Raw genomic sequence first — 19898 nt, 5'->3', positions numbered from 1 at the left:
GGGGGGGGGAGCTGCAGGGAGGCTCCTGGTGTTTATCAATCCGAAGCACTGTCTGTGTTATTTCCCCCCTCTTCGATAAAAACGGCGGCAGAAAAGCCCAGCCCAGCTCTTCCTGCAGGTAAAAGCACCTGTGAAAGGAGCAGGAGCCCCTGAGGTGCAGCAGGAGCAGCTGGAGCCTGGGGAGACCCCTCTGGGTGTGGAAGTTTCTTCCAGCCTTTCCCTGCTGGTGCCCCCTGGCAGCAAAACACGGAGTCTGGGGGGGCAACCAGGGCCAGGGTCTCAACACCCTCCCAGGGAAGAGTTTCTTCCTCATCTCTCACCCAAAGAGCTTCTTCCAAGAGCAGTTAAACACATTTTCAGTCACAGCTTGAACACCACAGGCAATAAGCACAACTTGAAGAAGAGCTATAATTCAAATGTTTAATGAACTCCCACCTTCCAAATAGAAGGAAAACTCGTAAAAGAGACAAACATATGAACAAACACATGAAAATGTTTTTTTAAACTCAACATATTTTGCAGAGATACAAAAGTCTGGATGTGCTTACAGAAGGGATAGATCAGTTCAACAGCTCAGCCTACAGAACATACAGCAGATGTACAAACCAACCCAGACAGCACCAAGATGTTACTGACACCACCTGAGTCCCAAGAGCTCAGTCTCCTCACTACAATCCTAACACAAGACAAACCAGGACACTGCTCCAGAGCCAAGAGGCAGACTGGATTGGACAAAGACTCCCAATATCAGAAGAAACTTGGAGCTGGAGGGATGGGACAACAGCTCAGACTCTGCTGCCCCACAACATCCACAGCCAAGCACAGGGATCTTTGTGACAAAAGCCTTTCTGACCTTGGCCACCTGGTTAATTATGACAGGTTATCTGGTTATCCAGAAGCAGGACTGTACTGTCTGTGGAAACTGTCAGAAACCCAAGGTGAATGCTGTGCAGTGCTGAAGTAACGACAGTAACTCCTGTTAATTTAGAAAATACATAATTGTTTTATACAAGAGCTCTGTAAATCACCCCAGCACAAAACCAACATGCTGTCTGGAGAACAACCACACCAGGAAAGACTATACAAGGAGGCCTAAGCCTCAGGTGACTGAAAGATAGAAGGCAAACTAGACAGGTAAAGGATTTAAGAAATTCCTCCTTCTCCTCAGAGGCCTCTGCTGTTATGAAAACTTGAGGCCCACACCAAGCATCCTGGATATCAACCAGCCCTTGCCCAAGACTCCTGAACTAACAGCACCCCCATGCTGGTGAGGAGCAGCTTGAACTCTGAGGAGACTAAAACCAGGGAATATCCAGCCTGACTTGAGTCCTGTGTGTGGATCCAGTGAATCATTTGGGAGGCTGGAGCAGGTGCTGGTGGATCAGGCTGACTGCTCTCCGCAGGTAGTGGTGGCCAGGGGGCACCTCGCTGAGAACAGCAGAGATCTCCTCCTCCCTGGGAAAGATAAAACCATCAGATGTGCTGGGGAGGACACAGGCCACTGAATTCCCCATCCCTGGCTCTCCAACTGACCCCGTTTGGAGTGGTTCTTTCTGTGCAACTCACCCAATATTGCCAATTTTCTTGTGGACAGTGAAGGGCGGGGAATCAGCCGGGTAGTTGGCTGACAGGGACAGGGTCAGCTCAAACTTTGCAAAGGCTGCCAAAGAAGAGAACAGAAGCTTCACTCTGCATGGGAAAGAAACAAACCAAAAATCAACACAAAGCACTCAAAAGAACTGCTGCTGCCTTTGAGTTGGGGGCCAGAGGTGAAAACAAGGGATGTGAGTGAGGCGACAACTCTGTAACTTCTGAGGACTTCCAGCAGAACCCATAAGCTCATAAATAAGGTTTAAAACCTTCCCACTCCAACAGCTAGAGTACAAAACCCCAGCTTGCCTCACAGAAAAAGTTAACACACACACACAGAATTCACAGAACCTCTCAAAAATGATGGGAGAATATAGATTAATAATGAAAAAGTATGTTTTCTAGTTAACATCAAATATTCCTAGGGAGCTTAAGTTCTCTGAAGTTTTAAGTAGGAGTGTTTTACCTCCAATCCCATAGTTCTGTTTCCATACACCAGGTCATTCCCAGGTAAACCTCCAACAATTTGCAGCTTCCTGTGCACAGGCTGCCCCTGCATCTGTTTGGTGGCTGAACTAGACATTGTGTGGGATTTCTGGCCTTGCAAAGAGGACTGAAGAATTGGAATAACCCAAGGGAGGAGCATCACAGCAGGCAGGGCAGGAGTAACTGGGAATATCCCTGTTCAGGATACACATCCATGAGGGAGGACAAGGGGAAGGAGGATTTCTTATGTTCCACTGGGACATGCCACAGAGACAGGAAGTAGGATGGGAAAATGAAAACTAAAACCCAGCAACTTTAGTTTAAGTTTATTCCTCCTTCAACAACTGATTCTGCTAATAGCAAACAGAAGATTCATTAGAAAATGAAGAAAGTAACAAAGCACTGAGCTGCAGGTAAACTCCTGGCTCTGCTTCCTTTACACTCTGGCCTCAAGTTTGAAGTAAGAGTCAAGTCAGACAGGGAAGAAGTGAGCAAGGAGAGGTTACATGAGAGTGAGGAAATGGCTGAATTCAAGGACAGCTTCATTTCCATGCATGTGGAAATTACAGTGCAATTGCATTAAGATACATTAGGCCATTATTAAAAATAGTGGCATTAAATCTCAATTTCAAGGAAACCAAATGTACAGTATTTCAGTTTTGGTTCTGATTCTCTGAAGGACAAACTCCAGCTGAAGTTACTCACTTTGTGTCACGGATGTCTGTCTTCAGAAGATTGAATTTTCCACCCCATCTCTCCAGAAACTCAATCTCCTTTCCTAAGACCTTGCAGTGACCCACCACCAGGGAGATGTCCTGAAGAACCTAAGTGGGCAATCAGGAAAGCAAGCACATTGGCACTTGGGCTAGCAAACTGCCTGGCACCTGAACAAGCAGTTTGTGCCAAAAAAGTATATATATTAAAGTGAAAATGAAATTGTTCAAACATGACAAATAAATACATTCTGTGCCCCAAGCTTCTCCCTTCAGCTTTCCCAGCAGGAACACTGACATGCAGGAACACCAGGTTGGGCAGTTCAGGCCATTAATTGTTTAGAACCACAAGGACATTCAGCTCAAATCTCTAATTTCTACTAGTAGGGGGAAAAAAAAAAAAGGATGTTAAGAAGCCACCAGGCCAGGCAGACATTAATGCAGCAAACAAGGGAGAAACCACAGCTTTCAGGACTCTTGCCTTCAGGGACAGGTACTTCCCCTCACACCTCAGAATATTTCTTGAAGCAGATTTTGATTTGCACTGATGAAACGTTCACTAAGATGCTTTGGTTGTCAGTGTCAGCCCTATTCTCTGTGCCAGAAGAGAGTTACTGTTTTTCCAGAGCCTTACAGGCTATCCTGGAATGTTACCTGGGGCAAGTGGGACAGTGTGGGACACTTCTCCTGCCAGCACCCCTGACTTTCAATGAACTGGAAGATGAGTCTCTTGACTAAACATGAAGAAGGTGGAGCCTCTTCCTCTGTAACACAAAAGAAAAACATGTTGCCAGGGATCTTTTCAAAGCCAGACAGTGGGATTAGCAGATAAACCAGGAATTGACTGGTGTTTTGCCAAGCACAGATTATCAGAGCAGTGACTTTCAAGCTACTGAAAAATAATCTTACCATCCAGGAGAGATTCAAAGCTCAGGCTCGCTATCTTCCTGGAAGGATCTGCACCAAGTTCATCACCATCTGTGAAGGGAAAAAACCCACACAGTGGTGATTTTCATACTCAGTTCTGGAGCTGCAGCTCTTCCTCTTCAGAAACAGCCACGCATTACATACTTTCTGAATTTTCCTAGAAACCCACTGATAAAAACATTCAAAGCCACTTCTCTCAGCTTACAGGGTCCTGCTGTGGCATGTTTTCTATTTCCTGTTAGCAGGTCTTCACAAGTAGAGAGACCTCAGGTTTCTGTTCTGTGAACTATTTAACCTGTACAATTCATCAAACAGAAACCCACCCCATTTTGTGACTTACCTATTGGGGGTCCAAACACCACTGTGAGTTCAAGAGCATCATAAAGAAAACCAAAGATTGCCTGCTGCTGGCTCCATTCTGTCAGGTCCCACTCCAGGAAGCTAGAAAGGGGGGGAAAAACAAACACCATCACCCCAAGGGTCAACCAACCAACCACCAAAGTGCCTGAGGACAAAGCTCAGAGCATCATGTGCACTTGCAGCTACTTAGCACCTCGTGTACCTACAGGATTTCCAATTTCCAACAAAATGTAAGAGTCTGTTGGGAACACAAGCAGAACACTGCATGAATGTTCACCTTGGTGCTGGAGGAGAGCTGGATACAGCCTGAATGCAAAGGGTCACTGCAAAGCTGTTAATAGGAAACCAGTGCATCTCATAGGGAAGTTCAGGGTGGCCTTATTGCCCATCCTAGGCTGTGAGAAGACTGGATTTCCCAAGTCAAGCAAGGCAAAAACCCAAACCATTTTTGTATCATTGTGAAGCCCCAGAACTAGCTGATAAACCTGAAGGTCTTTCCCTTACTCATATTTCTCCAGCTGTTCCTCGTAGCTCTTCAGTTTTTCCTTCTGCAGGTTTATCTGCTCAAGCACCTGCTCATTCTCAGCCTCCAGATCTGACACCTCTCTGCAAAGACAAACCAACCACGTGAGATCTAACACACTGGTTAGAGAAACACCAACCCTCTGTACCTGAAGGTGCACATGTTATTTCAGGTTTTCAGATCCCCTCTGCCCTCTTACTTTTGAAGTTTCTCTTCTTGGGCTCTGAGGCTTTCCAATTCTATGAGAAAGGGAAAAAAGGTGAGAGAGAAAAGCAAACCAAGCCCTAACTTGCTCTTAACAACAGGAAAGATCTCAACTTGAAGGGACATCTGGATACAGATATGCAGTCAAAGGTAATTATTGAACAATTAAAGTGCTCAATATGCCAGCACACACTCTCCAAGTGACACTGCACCAAGTTCTAAACCCCTTTTTTCCAGGGAAAGCAGTCCTTCTTGTATTAAAACATCTCTGTAATTAGCTCTGTCCCATGTGGAAAAGAAAGCAGTAGAGTTTGCATCCATATCAGAATAAATAAACCAAGGAGGAGGTTGAGTATCACCCTCTCCAGAATTTAAGCAACAAAACAAGAAGTGCCATCTGGCTGGTCCCATTACCTTCTTTTCGGTTTTTCCCTTCTGCCATTTCACCACTGCTGTCTGCTTCCCATTCTTCCCTGTCAGAATCTATGGGAGAGAAGTATCAGGTCTCTGCAGAACTCCCATTCAGTCCTTAGATCCCATTTGATTTCCCAGTGGGTTCTATACATCTTAGCATTTCAAAGTTAACTAAGAAAAATGTACAAGAAGCCAGAAGGGTATCTACCAAAAACCTCAAAAAGGAACAGACAAAAGGGAAAACTCCTTCCATTGCATTATGTCAATGCTGGTGCTGTGAAATTTGGTTTCTACTTAAGGCACTGGAAGAAAATTCAGTTGGAAGAACTGAAAACACACAGAGCACTGTCCTGCAGCAATGCCAAGTACTGGCTGCAGCTTCTGAACCACCCAGCCCTGATGCTGAGAGCAGGACAGTCCTGGAGTGCAGAGCTTCATCTGCAGGATTGCTGCCAGGTTTGGAGACACATACCTGCTTTCAGGGCACCTAAGCAGCTCTCTGCCTCCTTCACCAATTCATCCAGCTTCTTCATCCTTGACTGCAGCTTTTCATATTGTTCCTAAGAAGGGAACATTGTGCTCAAGTCAACAACATTTTGAAAAAGCTGAATTGTCTTCTGGGGCCACCATGTGGATCTTTGCATGTTGAGAAACTAATTAAAGCAGCTGGTACCATCTCTCATCAGAATGAAGAGGCAGGCTGGCAAACACCAAGGCAGCAGCCATGCCTAAGAGAGCACTAGTACTTAACAGTGTATCTTCCTAATGACTTTACTTATGAAGGGATAAGACTTGGGAATAAATACATTCCCAGAGCTTTTAACACATCCACATTTCTGATACCCACCACAATGCATCACTTCTGCATTTGTTAACTCCTAATCCTGACATCACTACAGCAGAAACAAGTCATTTCTGGTGGCTTTTCCTTGCACACTCCCATTTCTCACCATTCATTTAATAGTCAAAACCCTTAGGCAGAAGGTCCCTCCAGTGTAAGGGCCAGAAGGGGACTGTCCCAACGTGGTTTACATTTGCATATAAATAAAAGGGAAGCACATTAAGGAAGAAGGAGACTTCCCAGAGCTTGCACACTCACATACAGTTATCAGGCCTCTAAGCTTGGCAAAGACAGACAAAACATGGCAGAAGCTGCTGGTTTGAGAGGCAGTCCCTGGCATGGTACCTGGGCACTCTGCAGCAGCCTGCTGTACAGTGTGGCCTTCTCCTCGTGAGCCAAGATTTTACTCTCCTTGATGAAGCAGGATTTCATTTTGTTCAGTTCTGCTCCAAAGTTCTTCAGCTGCAATGAGGGGAAAATACAGAAGAGAAAGTGAATGGGAACATGCAATTAAAGATTGTTCAGTTGCCCCCTCAGGCCCTTCTCTGCTCCTCCCAATATCCCCTTGGTCTAGGACCTGTACTATGTGACACTTGCAAATGAAATCCAGTTTAGAACTGGACAATCTCTGGCAATTCAGGTGCAGTTGCTGACTGAAGTAACTGACTTTCTTTGCCAACATCCAGCAAGATCTTTACTCAGCTGGGGAGCTGCACAGGTATCTGAAGAGATGCTTTTACCAAAACCCAGAGCACCTGCTGTGAGTACCTCTCCTGTCCCTCCCCCAGAGGTTTGGCTTGCCCTCTCAAGTTTCTCTTCCCTTTTCTCAAGTAACCTGAATTAACAACTTGAATTAACAACTTGAATTATCAAAGTTTCTCTTTCATAGCAACATATTCCCTTGAATGTATTTTAAAGGGCACGAATCTTTGAATCCTCCTGACACTTTGGAAGTTCTCAGAGCAGTTTTCCATTCAGAAAATATTTTGCCTTGTATCACCCACCTGCCTGCTGTTACTCTGGGACCACTCTGGTTCTTATTTTACTTGCATACACTAATTAACCTTACTTCTTCATTCTGTATAAACATTATCCCTTCATGCAGTATTACCTCTTCATCAGAGCAGGTTCTCATCACTTCCCAGAAGCTCCTGTTCACATTCACCAGGAGTTGATCCTGCATATCTGCATATGGTTTTAACCTGAAATATGAAAAAAGAAGTTCAAAGTCCTGTTGGGATTGCACAAGCAGGTAAAGCAGCATGTTGGTATTTACACAGTTCATTCCCTTTTTCTAATTCAAAAAATAAAATGTAAGTATTTTCATTTAGCTGGGTCAGACCCTCTAAACCTTGATAGAATGGGGGTTCTTTGCTGAACTCTAGCACATGATGCCAAGTTCATTTCCTAGGTGGAATTTTCCAGGGCTGACAAGGAGGTGGGGAGCTACAGAGCCAAAGTGGTGCTAATGAGGCTGGAAAAATCTTACTACCCATTTTGAATTTTATCATAAAACTTGATTTTGCATGTAAATGCAAAAAAGTTCAACTCTTCTGATGTAGAACTGAAATACTCTGTTAGTAAAAGGTAAATTACTTGAGGAAAATGAAACTTTAATTCTCTCTATAGCCCCTTCCCAAGAGTTAGCCCTGTACTGGCTAACTCTGTAACTAACTGGCTGCCAGCATCAAGTAGGTTAACTATCTATTTTTATTGTCCCCATTTGTGATGTATTAACTCTCTTCAGGCCCCGTTGCAACCAGAGCAGGGGAATGAAGTTACTACTGTGTCCTGTGACTGAAAAACCCACTCACTCTTCTATCTTCTGAGCAAGGGCCTGGCAGTCTTCTTCATAAATGCGCAGCTTGGGGCGGTACACGTAGTGGCTGTACAGGAGGTCTAGTGGGGTGGGGGCTGCACTGGCTGCACTCTGGGGAAACACAGAGGGAAAAGTGGTGAGGAGAAAGAGAAGTGTGTTTTTCAGAAGCAGTAACAGGTGCAGAAAGCAGGAGAAGGCCTGGCAGCTCGATTTTTGCAGAAGAGGATTCTTGCCCTGGCCTTCTGCAGGCTGACAACACGAGGTCTGCAGGCACAGCCTGTGCTCCCAATGAGATAAAATATTAATTATGATGAAAAAAACCCCAAACAACAAGAAAAAAACCCACCAAACATGAAAAAACCCACAAGAATATAACTGAAGGTCAATGCCATGATGCAGAGCAAAGGGCACTCACCATGACTGGAACGTGGCTGTGCCGGGGCTTCTGAATGGGGACATGGACTTCCAGGAGTGTGAAGAATTCCCTGACTGTGATCACACCATCCTGAAGTTTCTGGGAGGAGGCAAAACACACAGCTAAGTACATTGCTGAGGCCAGAAGGCTGGCTGGGGTACATGCAGGCAGGTGTTTCAGGAGAAGCCCCATACCTCCCGCAGGGTGTCCTCGCACATGCTGTCTGTGAGCAGCTGGGACTCCAGCTGGCTGCTCGGCTGGGCTAGCAGGGAGGAAAAAGGGGGGATAGTGCTGGGTTAATAATATTGTCATGGAAATATCAACTTAAGCTGATTAGCTCTAGATAAAAAAGCAGTTTTAATGTAGAGTTTGTCCCTTATGGGTGTTCCCAGTGCTGAATGAAGACAACAATTAACTGGGACAAGCACAGAGGACCAGAGTGAGGATCTAATGCAAAATGAAACCAGTGTCTGCACAGTCATGGAATGACAGAATTCACCTTTTATGGGAGGAAAGGCACAGGTGAGGGACTAAAAAGCAGTAAAACTGAGGAAGAGACTCCAGCCAGTCCACAGAGGGTATCCTATGCAGAGAGAGACTGAGCTCTGGAGGTAAAACCACAATATCCCAGTTCTGAGCCAACCCAGGCAGGTTTCTCAGGCAAAGGGAAGAGCCCAACTACTGGAGAAGGTAAATCCTTCTCTGGCTGCAGGTGCCCAAAGGTAGAACTGGCTTTGTAAACAGAGAAAGGATGCTGCTCACCAGATGACTGGCAGATTTCTGCCTCATTGTTAGGTATCAGCTGATTAGCAAGAGCTAATTAAACCTAGGGGCTGAATCTGCACAGAGCTCTGTCCCAGCAGAGCACTCTGAGGAGATTTTTTTTCCCCACACAATTTGAGACCATTCCCACAAAGTCTTACTTGTTAGTTTGGTGTCAGCCTTCAGAGAATCCAGAGAGCTGCTGGTGCTGGCATGAGTAGAGTCAGCGCTTTTAGCTGAGACATCTGGGAGATCTTCACCTCCAGGAACTTCAACTTGGCTTTGAGACACTGCCCCAGAAGTCACCTAATAATGGCAAGTTAAAAAAAAAAAAAAAAGCTATATGAAGCAACACAAGAGGAAGGGGAGTTCATTGTAGATGTTTCCTGACAGTCAGAATTGTTTCATTTTACTTTCAACACATTTTATATCTCATCAGCAGGACAAGCCAGCACATCCTTCATTTATCTCTCAGCCACCACAGCTCTCCCTTCCAGCTCTTGGAGCTAAAAACTTTCTACTGCTGATTTACAGACTCATTTTTAATGTGAGATGAAGGCTCCATATTTGCAAATATTTTCTTGATTCAGCTGCAACTTGTGCTGTCTATAAAAAAAGCTAATTTAATCAAACATCCATGTTTGGATTTTAAATAATTGCTCCAGGCCTTACTCTATCAGTGTACCTAGACAACAACTAGCAAATGGTTCAGTTCAGAGGACTAAGAGTGTTTAGTTAAGAAAGGATTAAAAGGATACTATGGGGAGAATGATCTTCCACCCCCAAATTCCAGCAGAAGTGCTGTTAGTGTTCACTGTGTCCTTCTAATGAATGAATAGGCTCACCTGCAAGTCTTGGGAGGCCTCACCATCCAAAGTTTCATCCCTCTTGGGCTTCTTTGGACTTTGAAGATCCTCTTCATCCTCTTCCAAAGCTCTTTTTGTGTTGCTGTAAGGTTTTGTCTCTTCTAATAGATTGTTTCCATTGTGGGAGATCTGGGGTTTCCCTATCTCATTGCCAGCATTTTCCACGAGTTCCATGCTTACAGACTCATTTGAGTCCATTTCATCCAGGCAGACAGGAAGGAATTCTTCTGCTATGAACTGTGAAGGGCTGAAGTTCTGCCTGCCAGGCTTGTGGCCACCTAGGATTTCACCAGCATGTGCCCTTACTTCTGAAACTGGTGCTCCCTCTTTGTCTGAAGACTGTGCATTTGTGTCTTGCGCACTAGAAACAGGAGGATTTCTTCTGCTTGGTAATTTAGGCTGGAAGAAATGTAGAGGGATGTTTATTCCTTGATATTTATCCTTAGTTGCTATGCCTAAATTTGCACCTATGGGAACAGCTCCAGGCTCAAGACATGTGTTCTCCTGGTCTTTGCTAGAAGGGAAATAAGTTGGTTCATTTACAGTATTTTTTCCTAACCTCAAGGCATCCTCTGGCTCAGCTGGTGGTTTGGGCAACTGGTCAGACAAAGCAGTTTCAGAAACTGAGAACACTGCAGATTTCCTCCTCATATTTTTCAGTTTGGAACAAATTTTTAATATCGCAGATTCTTCAGGTGAAAGAGCAGGATCTATTTGATCTCTTGGATTGTCACTGACCCCAAGTTGTTTAGTTTGTTCAGAGTTCATGTGAAAGCCTTTTGGAGGTGCCTCCCCTTCCACTGTTAGCCCCTCGTTTTCCTTTGATTCCATGTTGGGAGCTGGAACAAGGTTTGCTCCAGCCAAGCTGAAATCTGCAGCTAGATCTTCGTGTCTAGATGGTCCATCTTTCAATCCCTGGTTTCTCCAAGCATCACGTGCATCTGGAGAACCCATCAGAGAACCTGGCTGCTGGATGGGAAGCAAGACATGGGACACCAAATCACCCCTTTCTTCACTGCAATCCATGGGCCTGTTTCTTGGAAGCTTGAAAGATGCACTCTCTGCTCTCAGGTTTTCTGGAGGTAGGAGATCCTGCTGACTGTTCAGAGGGACAGAGTGAGCCCTGGGAAGGGCAGGATCCTGTGGTGCCTGCACATCCCTAGTCTCTTCTGGAGGTGAGACAGAACACATGGAATCTGGTGGTGTGTCACTGGGGTCTTGGGTAGCTCCTTTCCCTCTGTCCTTTCCCAGTGCTGTGGCTGAGGGAGCAGAGGGAGGGATGCTGGGCTTATCCATAGGCTTTGCAGGACACTCACCATTCAGGTCTTGTGTGTGTGTGGAATCAGTCTCAGGTCTGCAAGATGACAGTGATGCGCCACGCACGCCTGGCTGCTGAGTGCCCTGACATGACACTTGTTGGTTCTCCAATCCATTGAAATTGTCATTAACAGCAACTGTGTGAGATGCAGTGATTTCCATGTCATCGTGGCTGGAGGTGAACACAAGGGTTTTATCAGCAGGGAGGGGCTGTCTGTCCTGCACAGGGATTGCACACCTGGATGCAGCTGTCTGAGCTGTAGTCATCTCCATGTCCTCAGCCACAGTAAAAATGACAGTTTTGTTTCCTGGAACAGCCTCCTGGCCAACCTGCTGACCCAGGTTGAACCTCTCCTCACACAAGGCTCTTTCAGTCCTTTCAGTAGAGTCAAACTGGGTAATTTCCATGTCAGCCTGGAAGCTCGTGAACCTGATGGTGTCTGTGAGAGGAGCAGAGCAGTGGGGCTGCCTGAGGAAGGGGCTGTCTGTCCTGGACAGGGATTGCACACCTGGATGCAGCTGTCTGAGCTGTAGTCATCTCCATGTCCTCAGCCACAGTAAAAATGACAGTTTTGTTTCCTGGAACAGCCTCCTGGCCAACCTGCTGACCCAGGTTGAACCTCTCCTCACACAAGGCTCTTTCAGTCCTTTCAGTAGAGTCAAACTGGGTAATTTCCATGTCAGCCTGGAAGCTCGTGAACCTGATGGTGTCTGTGAGAGGAGCAGAGCAGTGGGGCTGCCTGCCCTGCAGAGACCTTCCCTCCAAAGCTGCAGCCTGGGGTCTGGTGAGCTCCATCTCATCCAGAGCCAACGTAGTAGTGTTGCCATCTGCAGGTGCTCCCCATCCAGCCTCCTGAGCCAAGTTTGGTTTAGCATCACATACAACTTTTGTGGCAGTTCTGTCAGCAGAGCAGGGCCTGGTGGTGTCTGTGTCAGCCTGGCTGCTTGTGATCATAACAGTTCTGAGGGGATGAGCTGAAGAGCCAGCGTGAGGTCCTCCCTCCTTTTGTAAGACAATTCCATGGCCAATGGCAGCTGTGTGGCTCTCTGTGATCTCCATGTCGTTGTTCTCATCACTCAGTGAAAATAAAACAGTCTTTTCTCCCTTCAAACTCTTCCTCCCAGTCCTTTCAGCCATGCCAAGCATCCTGTGGGATGCAGCCTTTGCCAGAGACTTAGCAGTTGCAACAGTGTCGAGTCTAGTTATTTCCATGTCATCATTGAAGGTAAAAATACAAGTTTTATCTCCAGAAATTAAGGATGTGTCATCATTTGAGCTTTTACACGGCAAAATTGTTTTGTTCTCAGCTGAAACTGTGTGACTTCTGGTGATGTCCATATCAGCATCTTCTGAAAATATGGTTGTTTTCTCACCTGCAAAAGGCAGATGAGTTAAACCAGTCCTGGTTAACATTTTCTGGCCAGATACTAAGGAGCGCATGTGGCACTCAGCCTGTTTCTGACTAGTTATTGTGATCCCTTTTTTTAAGGACATTATTGTATTTTCATCTTGAACAAGGTGCCCAGGTGCTGCTTTTCTTTCAGATAAAGCAGTGCTGATGTGATCAGGAACCATCACAGCACAGTTTCCAGTCAAGTCCATGTTTTCACCAGAGGGAAACACAATTGACTTTTCTGAATACAAAGGCAACTGGGAACTTCTCTTCTGTGCTTCAGACCTTTGGGCTGGTAAGGGCTCCCCAGCAGCCCTCCAGTGCAGGCCACCAAGAGAGGGAGGGTTTGTGGCATCCTCTTCTGAAGAACCTGCTTTACCCATGAAAAGATCTCTCTCAGAACCCACTCGATGTGGCAAGACTTTGCTTACTACCTTCATAGCATGTGTCTTCTCCTGCCTGTCTGAGTTTTGGCAGCCTGCATTTATTCCTAACATTGTTCCAGGTTGTTTATTGCCATTCACACCAGAGGGAGCAGGCTTATTACTGGCAATGAATGGGCCATTTGAAGCCAAAGGATGAACAGTTTGCTCAGTTGTGCTCATTTTCAAATCCCCACATTCTGTTGCTGCAGTCTGACTTGTGATACCTACACCAGCAAACTGGAAGGTCTGGTGTGGCAGCTGCTTGGATGTGACAGCATTTTGATTATAATTATTCTTGTCGTCTTGTACTGTATGAATAGCAGCAACATCAGAGGGAGCAGAATGAGTTGTGGTTATATCCGTATTTTGATCACCTGGAAACATGCCCATTTTGTCATTTGTGCAGGAAACTGAAGCATTTTGGGTTCTCTCTTTATAGTTCTCCATAACCAGCCTTTTTCTACTGTTCCTGTCAACAATGGTCACCTCAAGGTTTTCCTTCTCCATATCTAAAGGATTTGTGCCTTCCCTGATGTTTGTGTTCTGGTTCATTCCTGGAATTAGCTTACAAAGCATTTGTTTTGCTTCTGCAGTTCTCCCCTTGCTTTGGTCATCAATTAAGAGCTGATTAGGTGCTCTCTTTAAGGCAGAATTATCTGTGGATGGAAAATCCTTTTTCAAGTTCAGGCTTTGATTCCCAACGCTGGAGAAGGGAAAAGACATCTTTACAGTGTGGCTGGTTGTCATATCCATCCCATCATCCCCAAACGCCTGAGTGACATCTGCACACAGCAACGGCTCTGCTGGCCCTTCCCAGGCCCCAGCCAAGGCAGCTCCCTGGCACTGGGTCATTTCCATTCCATCCTCTTGCTCCCTGAAGACTTTTGTGACATTGCAGGTGTCCAGAGGCTCGTGGGAATATGCAGATCCCACCTCTGCTGGTGCCGTGTCTGCCGAGGCTTGGGAGGGCACAAAGAAAACATTCTCTTTCTCAGGCCCCTTGGCAGGGTGAGGTGCTGGTTTGTTCGACTTCAAGCTCATAAGAAATTGATTGAAATCTATTTTTTTTACATCAGTAGCATCTTCCTTCTGCTCAAGAGATGGACACGAGTGGTTTGTAGGGTCAGAGAAAAAACGAAACCCTTGACTGTCTTGTGCCTTCTGGCTGGGCTTTAACCCAGCCAGGAAGGACCTGATGTCTATTTTCTCTGTGGAGTCAGCTTGGCTGCTCTTCAGGTTCTGCTCAGGAGATGGACACGACTGGTTTGTAGGGTCAGAGAAAAAACGAAACCCTTGACTGTCTTGTGCCTTCTGGCTGGGCTTTAACCCAGCCAGGAAGGACCTGATGTCTATTTTCTCTGTGGGGTCAGCTTGGCTGCTCTTCAGGTTCCCAGCAATCACTGCCGTGTGACTCACTGTCATATCCATCTCATTTCCTTCTGAAAAGAGGAGGGTGGTGTCCTGCCTGTTTGCTCTTTGAACAGCCTTGTCTGCCTCCTGCCACTAAGAAGAAAAAGTGAGGAAGAAGTTCCAGTCAGAAACACTTCCCAGCAATGACACTTAAAACAAAAGGCAGCTAATGCAGCCCTAAGGTTCTGGCTCTACCTTTACATCTTTTTTTCAGAAAACAAAATAGAATTCTTGATCCCAGCCCTGGATAAGCAATAACACCTTTGAGGGAAGGACAATGACTTAGTGATTAGACTTCATTATTAAATTATCATCTTTGAATGGCTTTTTTTTAAAGAATGTGTCTCAGTTTTACTGTTGGGCAAGACTTCATTCCTAGCCATACCCTGGTAAGCATGGAACAGTGACTGACTCCTATGGACCAGTATTCCCTGTACCTCTCACTGACTCCTATGGACCAGTATTCCCTGTACCTCTCACTGACTCCTATGGATCAGTATTCCCTGTACCTCTCACTGACTCCTGTGGATCAGTATTCCCTGGATTTAATTTTAAAGCTCTGGGAAAAAAATGCTGACCAACAACAAGATATAATCCTATATTTTTATAAAATATAATGAATATATTGATTAAGAACAGCTCTGTGTTTACTTCATATATGCTATTTTATAAATGCAAGAATTAAAATACACTAGAAGCAGCACAACCATATACAATATCCAAAAATCTGACCTTTCCACCCCCATGGTATCCATCTTCTAATCCACACTGGATTTTAACTGTTTCCCTTTGTCTTTAACACTCATTAACAAGAGCTAACACATGTCTTTAAGCCACGTCTTTAAACTCAGCATAAAAGCCAGAAACCATTGCAGCAAGGGAGACTGTTATGATAACTAACACTACAGTGCCAGAACATCAGCTCTCAAGCACAACACACTCCAGGATTTCTGTGCCTGGGAAGGTCTTAGCTAAGAATTTTGTGTTTTATCACTTGATTGAACTGAATAAATTCAGTTACTTTTCATGCTAATCATTGCAATGTGTCTAAAGCTTTTGAACAGCAGGAGCAGTGTCCATGTGTGCACAGCCTTTCTACCCCAGGAGGAAAAAGCACACAAGCAGAGAGTGAAACACAAGGAACAAAACCCAAACATCACCAGACCTCCCTGAATCACAAGCTGCTCTGCATAATCTCAGACAGAATTGAAATTGGAGGAACTAGCCCAGGTACTGGAAAGTTAGCAAGCAATTCAAGTAGCAAGAGGTATCAACACTGCAGTGCCCAGCATTTTAGGAAAATACTTCCAAATATAGAAGATTGGCTTCCAGGGGAATGTTATGTGAACACAAGGATTTGGTTTTCAGGCAGTTGAACTACATTCCTCATCTTTACCACACAAATTATTTGAATGTATTTTGGACACTGTTACTTTTAGCACCCAGGGAATAAAAAGCCTTCCCATACCTCAGTCTGCTGCACCAGTGCCTGGATAGGGGCATGAAGCAAAGTGTTCATCCCTGCTAGAAGAAAAGGAAACACTCAGTTTGTTGCCCCATTTTCCTATTATTTTATCCACTGAGCTGAAGATCCACGTGCTCATTTTACAAACACCACTCAGGAAGTAAGTACAATTACCAACAAATATATATTCCTGAAAAACATTTTCAGTACTCCCCTCAGCATGTGGCAGAGACAGTGCTTGAAGCAGCTCAGGGGACAAAGTCTTCCTCAGGGAGACTGTTGTAGACATGTTACAATTATTCCAAGGGGATCCATAGCTCTGAACATAGATAGTCAAATCTGTTACATCTACTTCCAAACTCACCTGTGATCTCACAGGGAACAGCTTCAGAGTCTTCATTTCTACAAAAGGTGAGTTAGGAACAGTTTGTTAAAAGATTTCAGAACAGAAGGGCTGCACCAATAAACTGAAAAGGCAGAGAATTCTGGTGCAGAGCTCACGTGGGCCTGGGCAGCAGAGACCAGAAACTACTTGCTTCTCTGCAGAGGATTCTAATTGGAGTTGCCTCCTTATTTTCCCAAGGAATTCTCTCATTTAAGCATGCCACAAGCTACTGTTCAGCACACAGGTGGCATTTTAATGCCTCAATGACAAGTAAAAAAAAGACAAAAGATTCATTCATCTTTAACTCAGACCTTTCACTTTTAGTTCTTTATCTTTGGGAAACCAAGGCTGTGTTCCTAAAGCCTGAAATCGTTTCTCTGGCAAACAAAAAGCCAGGTACAATCTCCACCTTGTGGGAGTTTCTGTCTAACTTTTAATAGTTTCTGCTGTTTTATTGGTTGCTCTTTCAAGACCAAGAAATCCTGACTTGGTTAGATAAACATAGATATGTGCATGTGTGCACACTCACATATCTATCTGTTACTATATTGTGTTGATGCCTTTAGTAGCAAGAATTAATTAACTACAGCTGTACAGAACTTGTTTACTTCCTATATATTTTACATGTAAGAAATTCCCCTTCACACATAGAAATTGTCTAAATTTGTTGTTTTGCTTACCAGGTCATTTTGATTTGTAAAATCCCATCACTGTGTTTTACCTAGACAAGAACTCTGAGACCAGACTAACTCTTTAACTCTGAGGGAAAAAGTTCTGATAATAAAAGAATGTAAACTGTGTCTATCAGACATGTGAACTGGCACAGCTTTTCTGGAAAACATTCCCAGGCAATCAGCTTTGGAAGAAAGCAGTTTTAAGACAGAGTTGTTCAATTTTTCAGGAAGCCACTGTCTTTCTCTACGTGACCAACACAGTTATATGCTTTTTTCACTGTATCCCTTGTTTCACCACAAACACTGAGCAATTTTAGATCTAAATAAATACATACATGGGGTCTCTTTGAGGAGCAACATTTGGAGGTTGCCTGCCATGTGAGAAGTGTTTGCAGGACAGAGCTCTATGGGAATTGGAATTTTTTTTTGCAGACTTACTGATCATGAAAGATATCGTCCCCTGTGTCTCCTGCACCCTCTAAAAAGAAGAGAATTCTGGCATTACAATGTGACAAGCAAGACCAAAACATTCAGAGACAAGAGGCAACTGCACAGAAAAGAATGTTCTGAAGTTCTCACTCTTGATGTGCCTTCTTATTGTGGCAAAACCCCAGAGAAGTGACTTCTTCATCCCAATACTTAAGGATGCATTAGCTTTTCAGAGTCTTCTTGGGTAATCCTTGACAAAGTGGATGTGACATCCTGCTCAGCCTTGTTCTGATCCAAATCCCCAAGGCACATTTTGTTCTAGGTGTATTTTGCCTAAAAAAATACTTTTTTTTTTGAGCAACAGGCCCACAGCACCAGTAACTAAAGGGTTTTCAGCCAGTCTGTGATAAACAGCTGACCATATTGTTCCTTAGCTGTGACTGACAAGCCTGACTTCTTAAATTCAGGCTATTTAGCCTGGTGAGTCCTGCCACAAGAAGAAAAAGGGAGTTTTACCTGTATTTTCTCTCTCTGATGTGTTATTCTTAAGATCTCGTGGGAAGACTCTGCAGCTAAGAACAAAAACAACACCAGGTTTTGAAAGCACAAGACCATCTGTTTCAAAGCAAGTTACAAAAAAAGGTAAAAAACCCCACACCAAAGCAAAAACCACAGCCCCAGTTTCAGTCTTTTCCACATGGTATGTTCTGAAATGAGATCTCAAAGCCAGAAGCACACTGAACCCAACCATATTTTCCAGCAAGAAGATGCAATTATCACACAGCAGGTAGAAATCACTAGAATGAGAAACAAATTATGGGAACCAAAATTTAATGGGAAACAAAAACTTCCTCATTATTCCTCATTCAGCTCACTGAACTGTTGGGGTTTGTTGTTTGGGTTTTTTTTCCAGCCAGGAAGAGAAAATGAATCATGGCTCCAAATCAACTCAGCATAACAAGTCATCAGCTTTTTGCATCCCTTTGTGACTCTTCAGGAAAGGGAGTTTTGGGGGTACCTGCAGCTCTGCCCCCTCCAGACCCCACTCACTTGATGGTGTCTGCAAAGCTGACCCGGCGGAGGTTTTTCCTGCGCTTCTCTGCGTGGATGTCCTGACAACAAAGAACACAACAGCTGGACACACACAGGCCTCTTCTTCCTCCACAAGCAGCAAACACAAAACCACCCTCAAAATCCAATCATTTACAAGCCCAACGAGTAAACCAGGTATTTACTAACATGTTTAAACTACTTTATACAGTTCCCCAGCTCCTCCTGCCAGACAGGCAGCATCTCCTGGGGAGCAGGATGAAGAGCTCCCTGTGAGAAGTGCCTGTTGCACACACAGGAAGCACAACACCAGCCCTGAGGACTCCTGTCTGGCATGCTGAGGAAAACAGATGCAGCTGCTTAGCAGGAGAGTTGCAGGATTCTTTTTTTTTCTCTTTATTTTTCTCTGACTGAAATGATAATACTACTAATGGTTTGTCTCTGTGGAAGAAAGGGGAGGATTCATGGAAGGATCCAAGCCCCCATTTTCTTACAGAAGTGCTCAAATGGTGCCACTGACTACATGATCACGCTAATGCAACAACACCACAGAGTGTGGAATGATGAACATGACACATGCTGGGAAGGCAATTCATCATCCCACTGCTGTGCAGTTGCCTGCAATGAGTTTCCCTAACTTCCTCAGCCAGGCTTGGAGCAGCCTGGGCTGGTGGGGGGTGTCCCTGCCCATGCAGGGGGGTTGGATCTGGATGATCTTTAAGGTCCCTTCCAACCCAAACCATTCCGTAACTCCAAGAACAGCTCAGGCTCAAGACAGGAACACTGGTTGTTTAACAAAACACAAAAGTAGTAACATACCTATCACATTGAAATCCCTAACAAAACCTGTAAAATCCCTTTTTTTTTTTTTTTAATTAAAAATACCATGTCAGCAGCACAAACAGCCATGAATGTTGTCACCCTCCTGTATGTGCCAGCCTTGCATCCCATCACTGGGAACAGACACTGCACTTTGAATGGAGAATTCACACTTGGCCCAGTTTTGAGATAGATTTTGTGCATAAATATTTTGGGCTCATGTTTCATATTTAAAAGAGATTATTAGAGACTTTCTCACTGAAAGCTTCAAAGGCTTAAAATGAGCCTTCAAGTTCTGCAGCCAGCAACAGATGAATCACATACATCTATGAGGTAACTCACACTTTAGACCCCAGAACACACCCTGGGGAAAAAAGGCATTTACAGAGAAATGCAAACTGACCAGGCCCAGAGTTACAATTTCTGAGAAACAACAGACACTACAAACATGAAATATATTATCTGTGTATTTCTGGAAGAAAATGAATCTTTTTTAGCTTTTCCTTTAGATAAGTTGGCAGGCTGGTTTTTTTACAGATGTAAAACCATCTTCCTGACTATCCTAGTTTGTTCACTGCTGCATCAAACTTCCAATCAAATGGAGTTCAGC

At 44.6% G+C, this 19898-nt stretch overlaps 1 protein-coding gene across 1 annotated transcript in view; it reads right to left on the bottom strand.

The window, feature by feature from the left end:
- Positions 1-1349: 1349 nt before the first annotated feature.
- Positions 1350-19898, bottom strand: part of CASC5 (cancer susceptibility candidate 5) — a 19512-nt gene continuing 963 nt past the window's right edge. Inside the window, exons 3-18 of the mRNA XM_010001463.1 lie at positions 18470-18531; positions 9216-9262; positions 8487-8554; positions 8293-8391; positions 7873-7988; positions 7170-7260; positions 6404-6520; positions 5690-5777; positions 4799-4838; positions 4581-4682; positions 4057-4157; positions 3699-3767; positions 3444-3553; positions 2782-2900; positions 1567-1689; positions 1350-1455 (exon numbers count right to left, since the gene is read on the bottom strand). Of these exons, the coding sequence (XP_009999765.1) occupies positions 1350-1455; positions 1567-1689; positions 2782-2900; positions 3444-3553; positions 3699-3767; positions 4057-4157; positions 4581-4682; positions 4799-4838; positions 5690-5777; positions 6404-6520; positions 7170-7260; positions 7873-7988; positions 8293-8391; positions 8487-8554; positions 9216-9262; positions 18470-18531 (1458 nt within the window). The remainder of the gene's footprint in view (positions 1456-1566; positions 1690-2781; positions 2901-3443; positions 3554-3698; positions 3768-4056; positions 4158-4580; positions 4683-4798; positions 4839-5689; positions 5778-6403; positions 6521-7169; positions 7261-7872; positions 7989-8292; positions 8392-8486; positions 8555-9215; positions 9263-18469; positions 18532-19898) is intronic.

This window comes from Chaetura pelagica, unplaced genomic scaffold (assembly GCF_000747805.2).
Source record: "Chaetura pelagica isolate M959 unplaced genomic scaffold, ChaPel_1.0 scaffold587, whole genome shotgun sequence".
NCBI classification, from domain to species: Eukaryota; Metazoa; Chordata; class Aves; order Apodiformes; family Apodidae; genus Chaetura; species Chaetura pelagica.
This window is presented reverse-complemented; position numbering and strand designations above follow the sequence as displayed.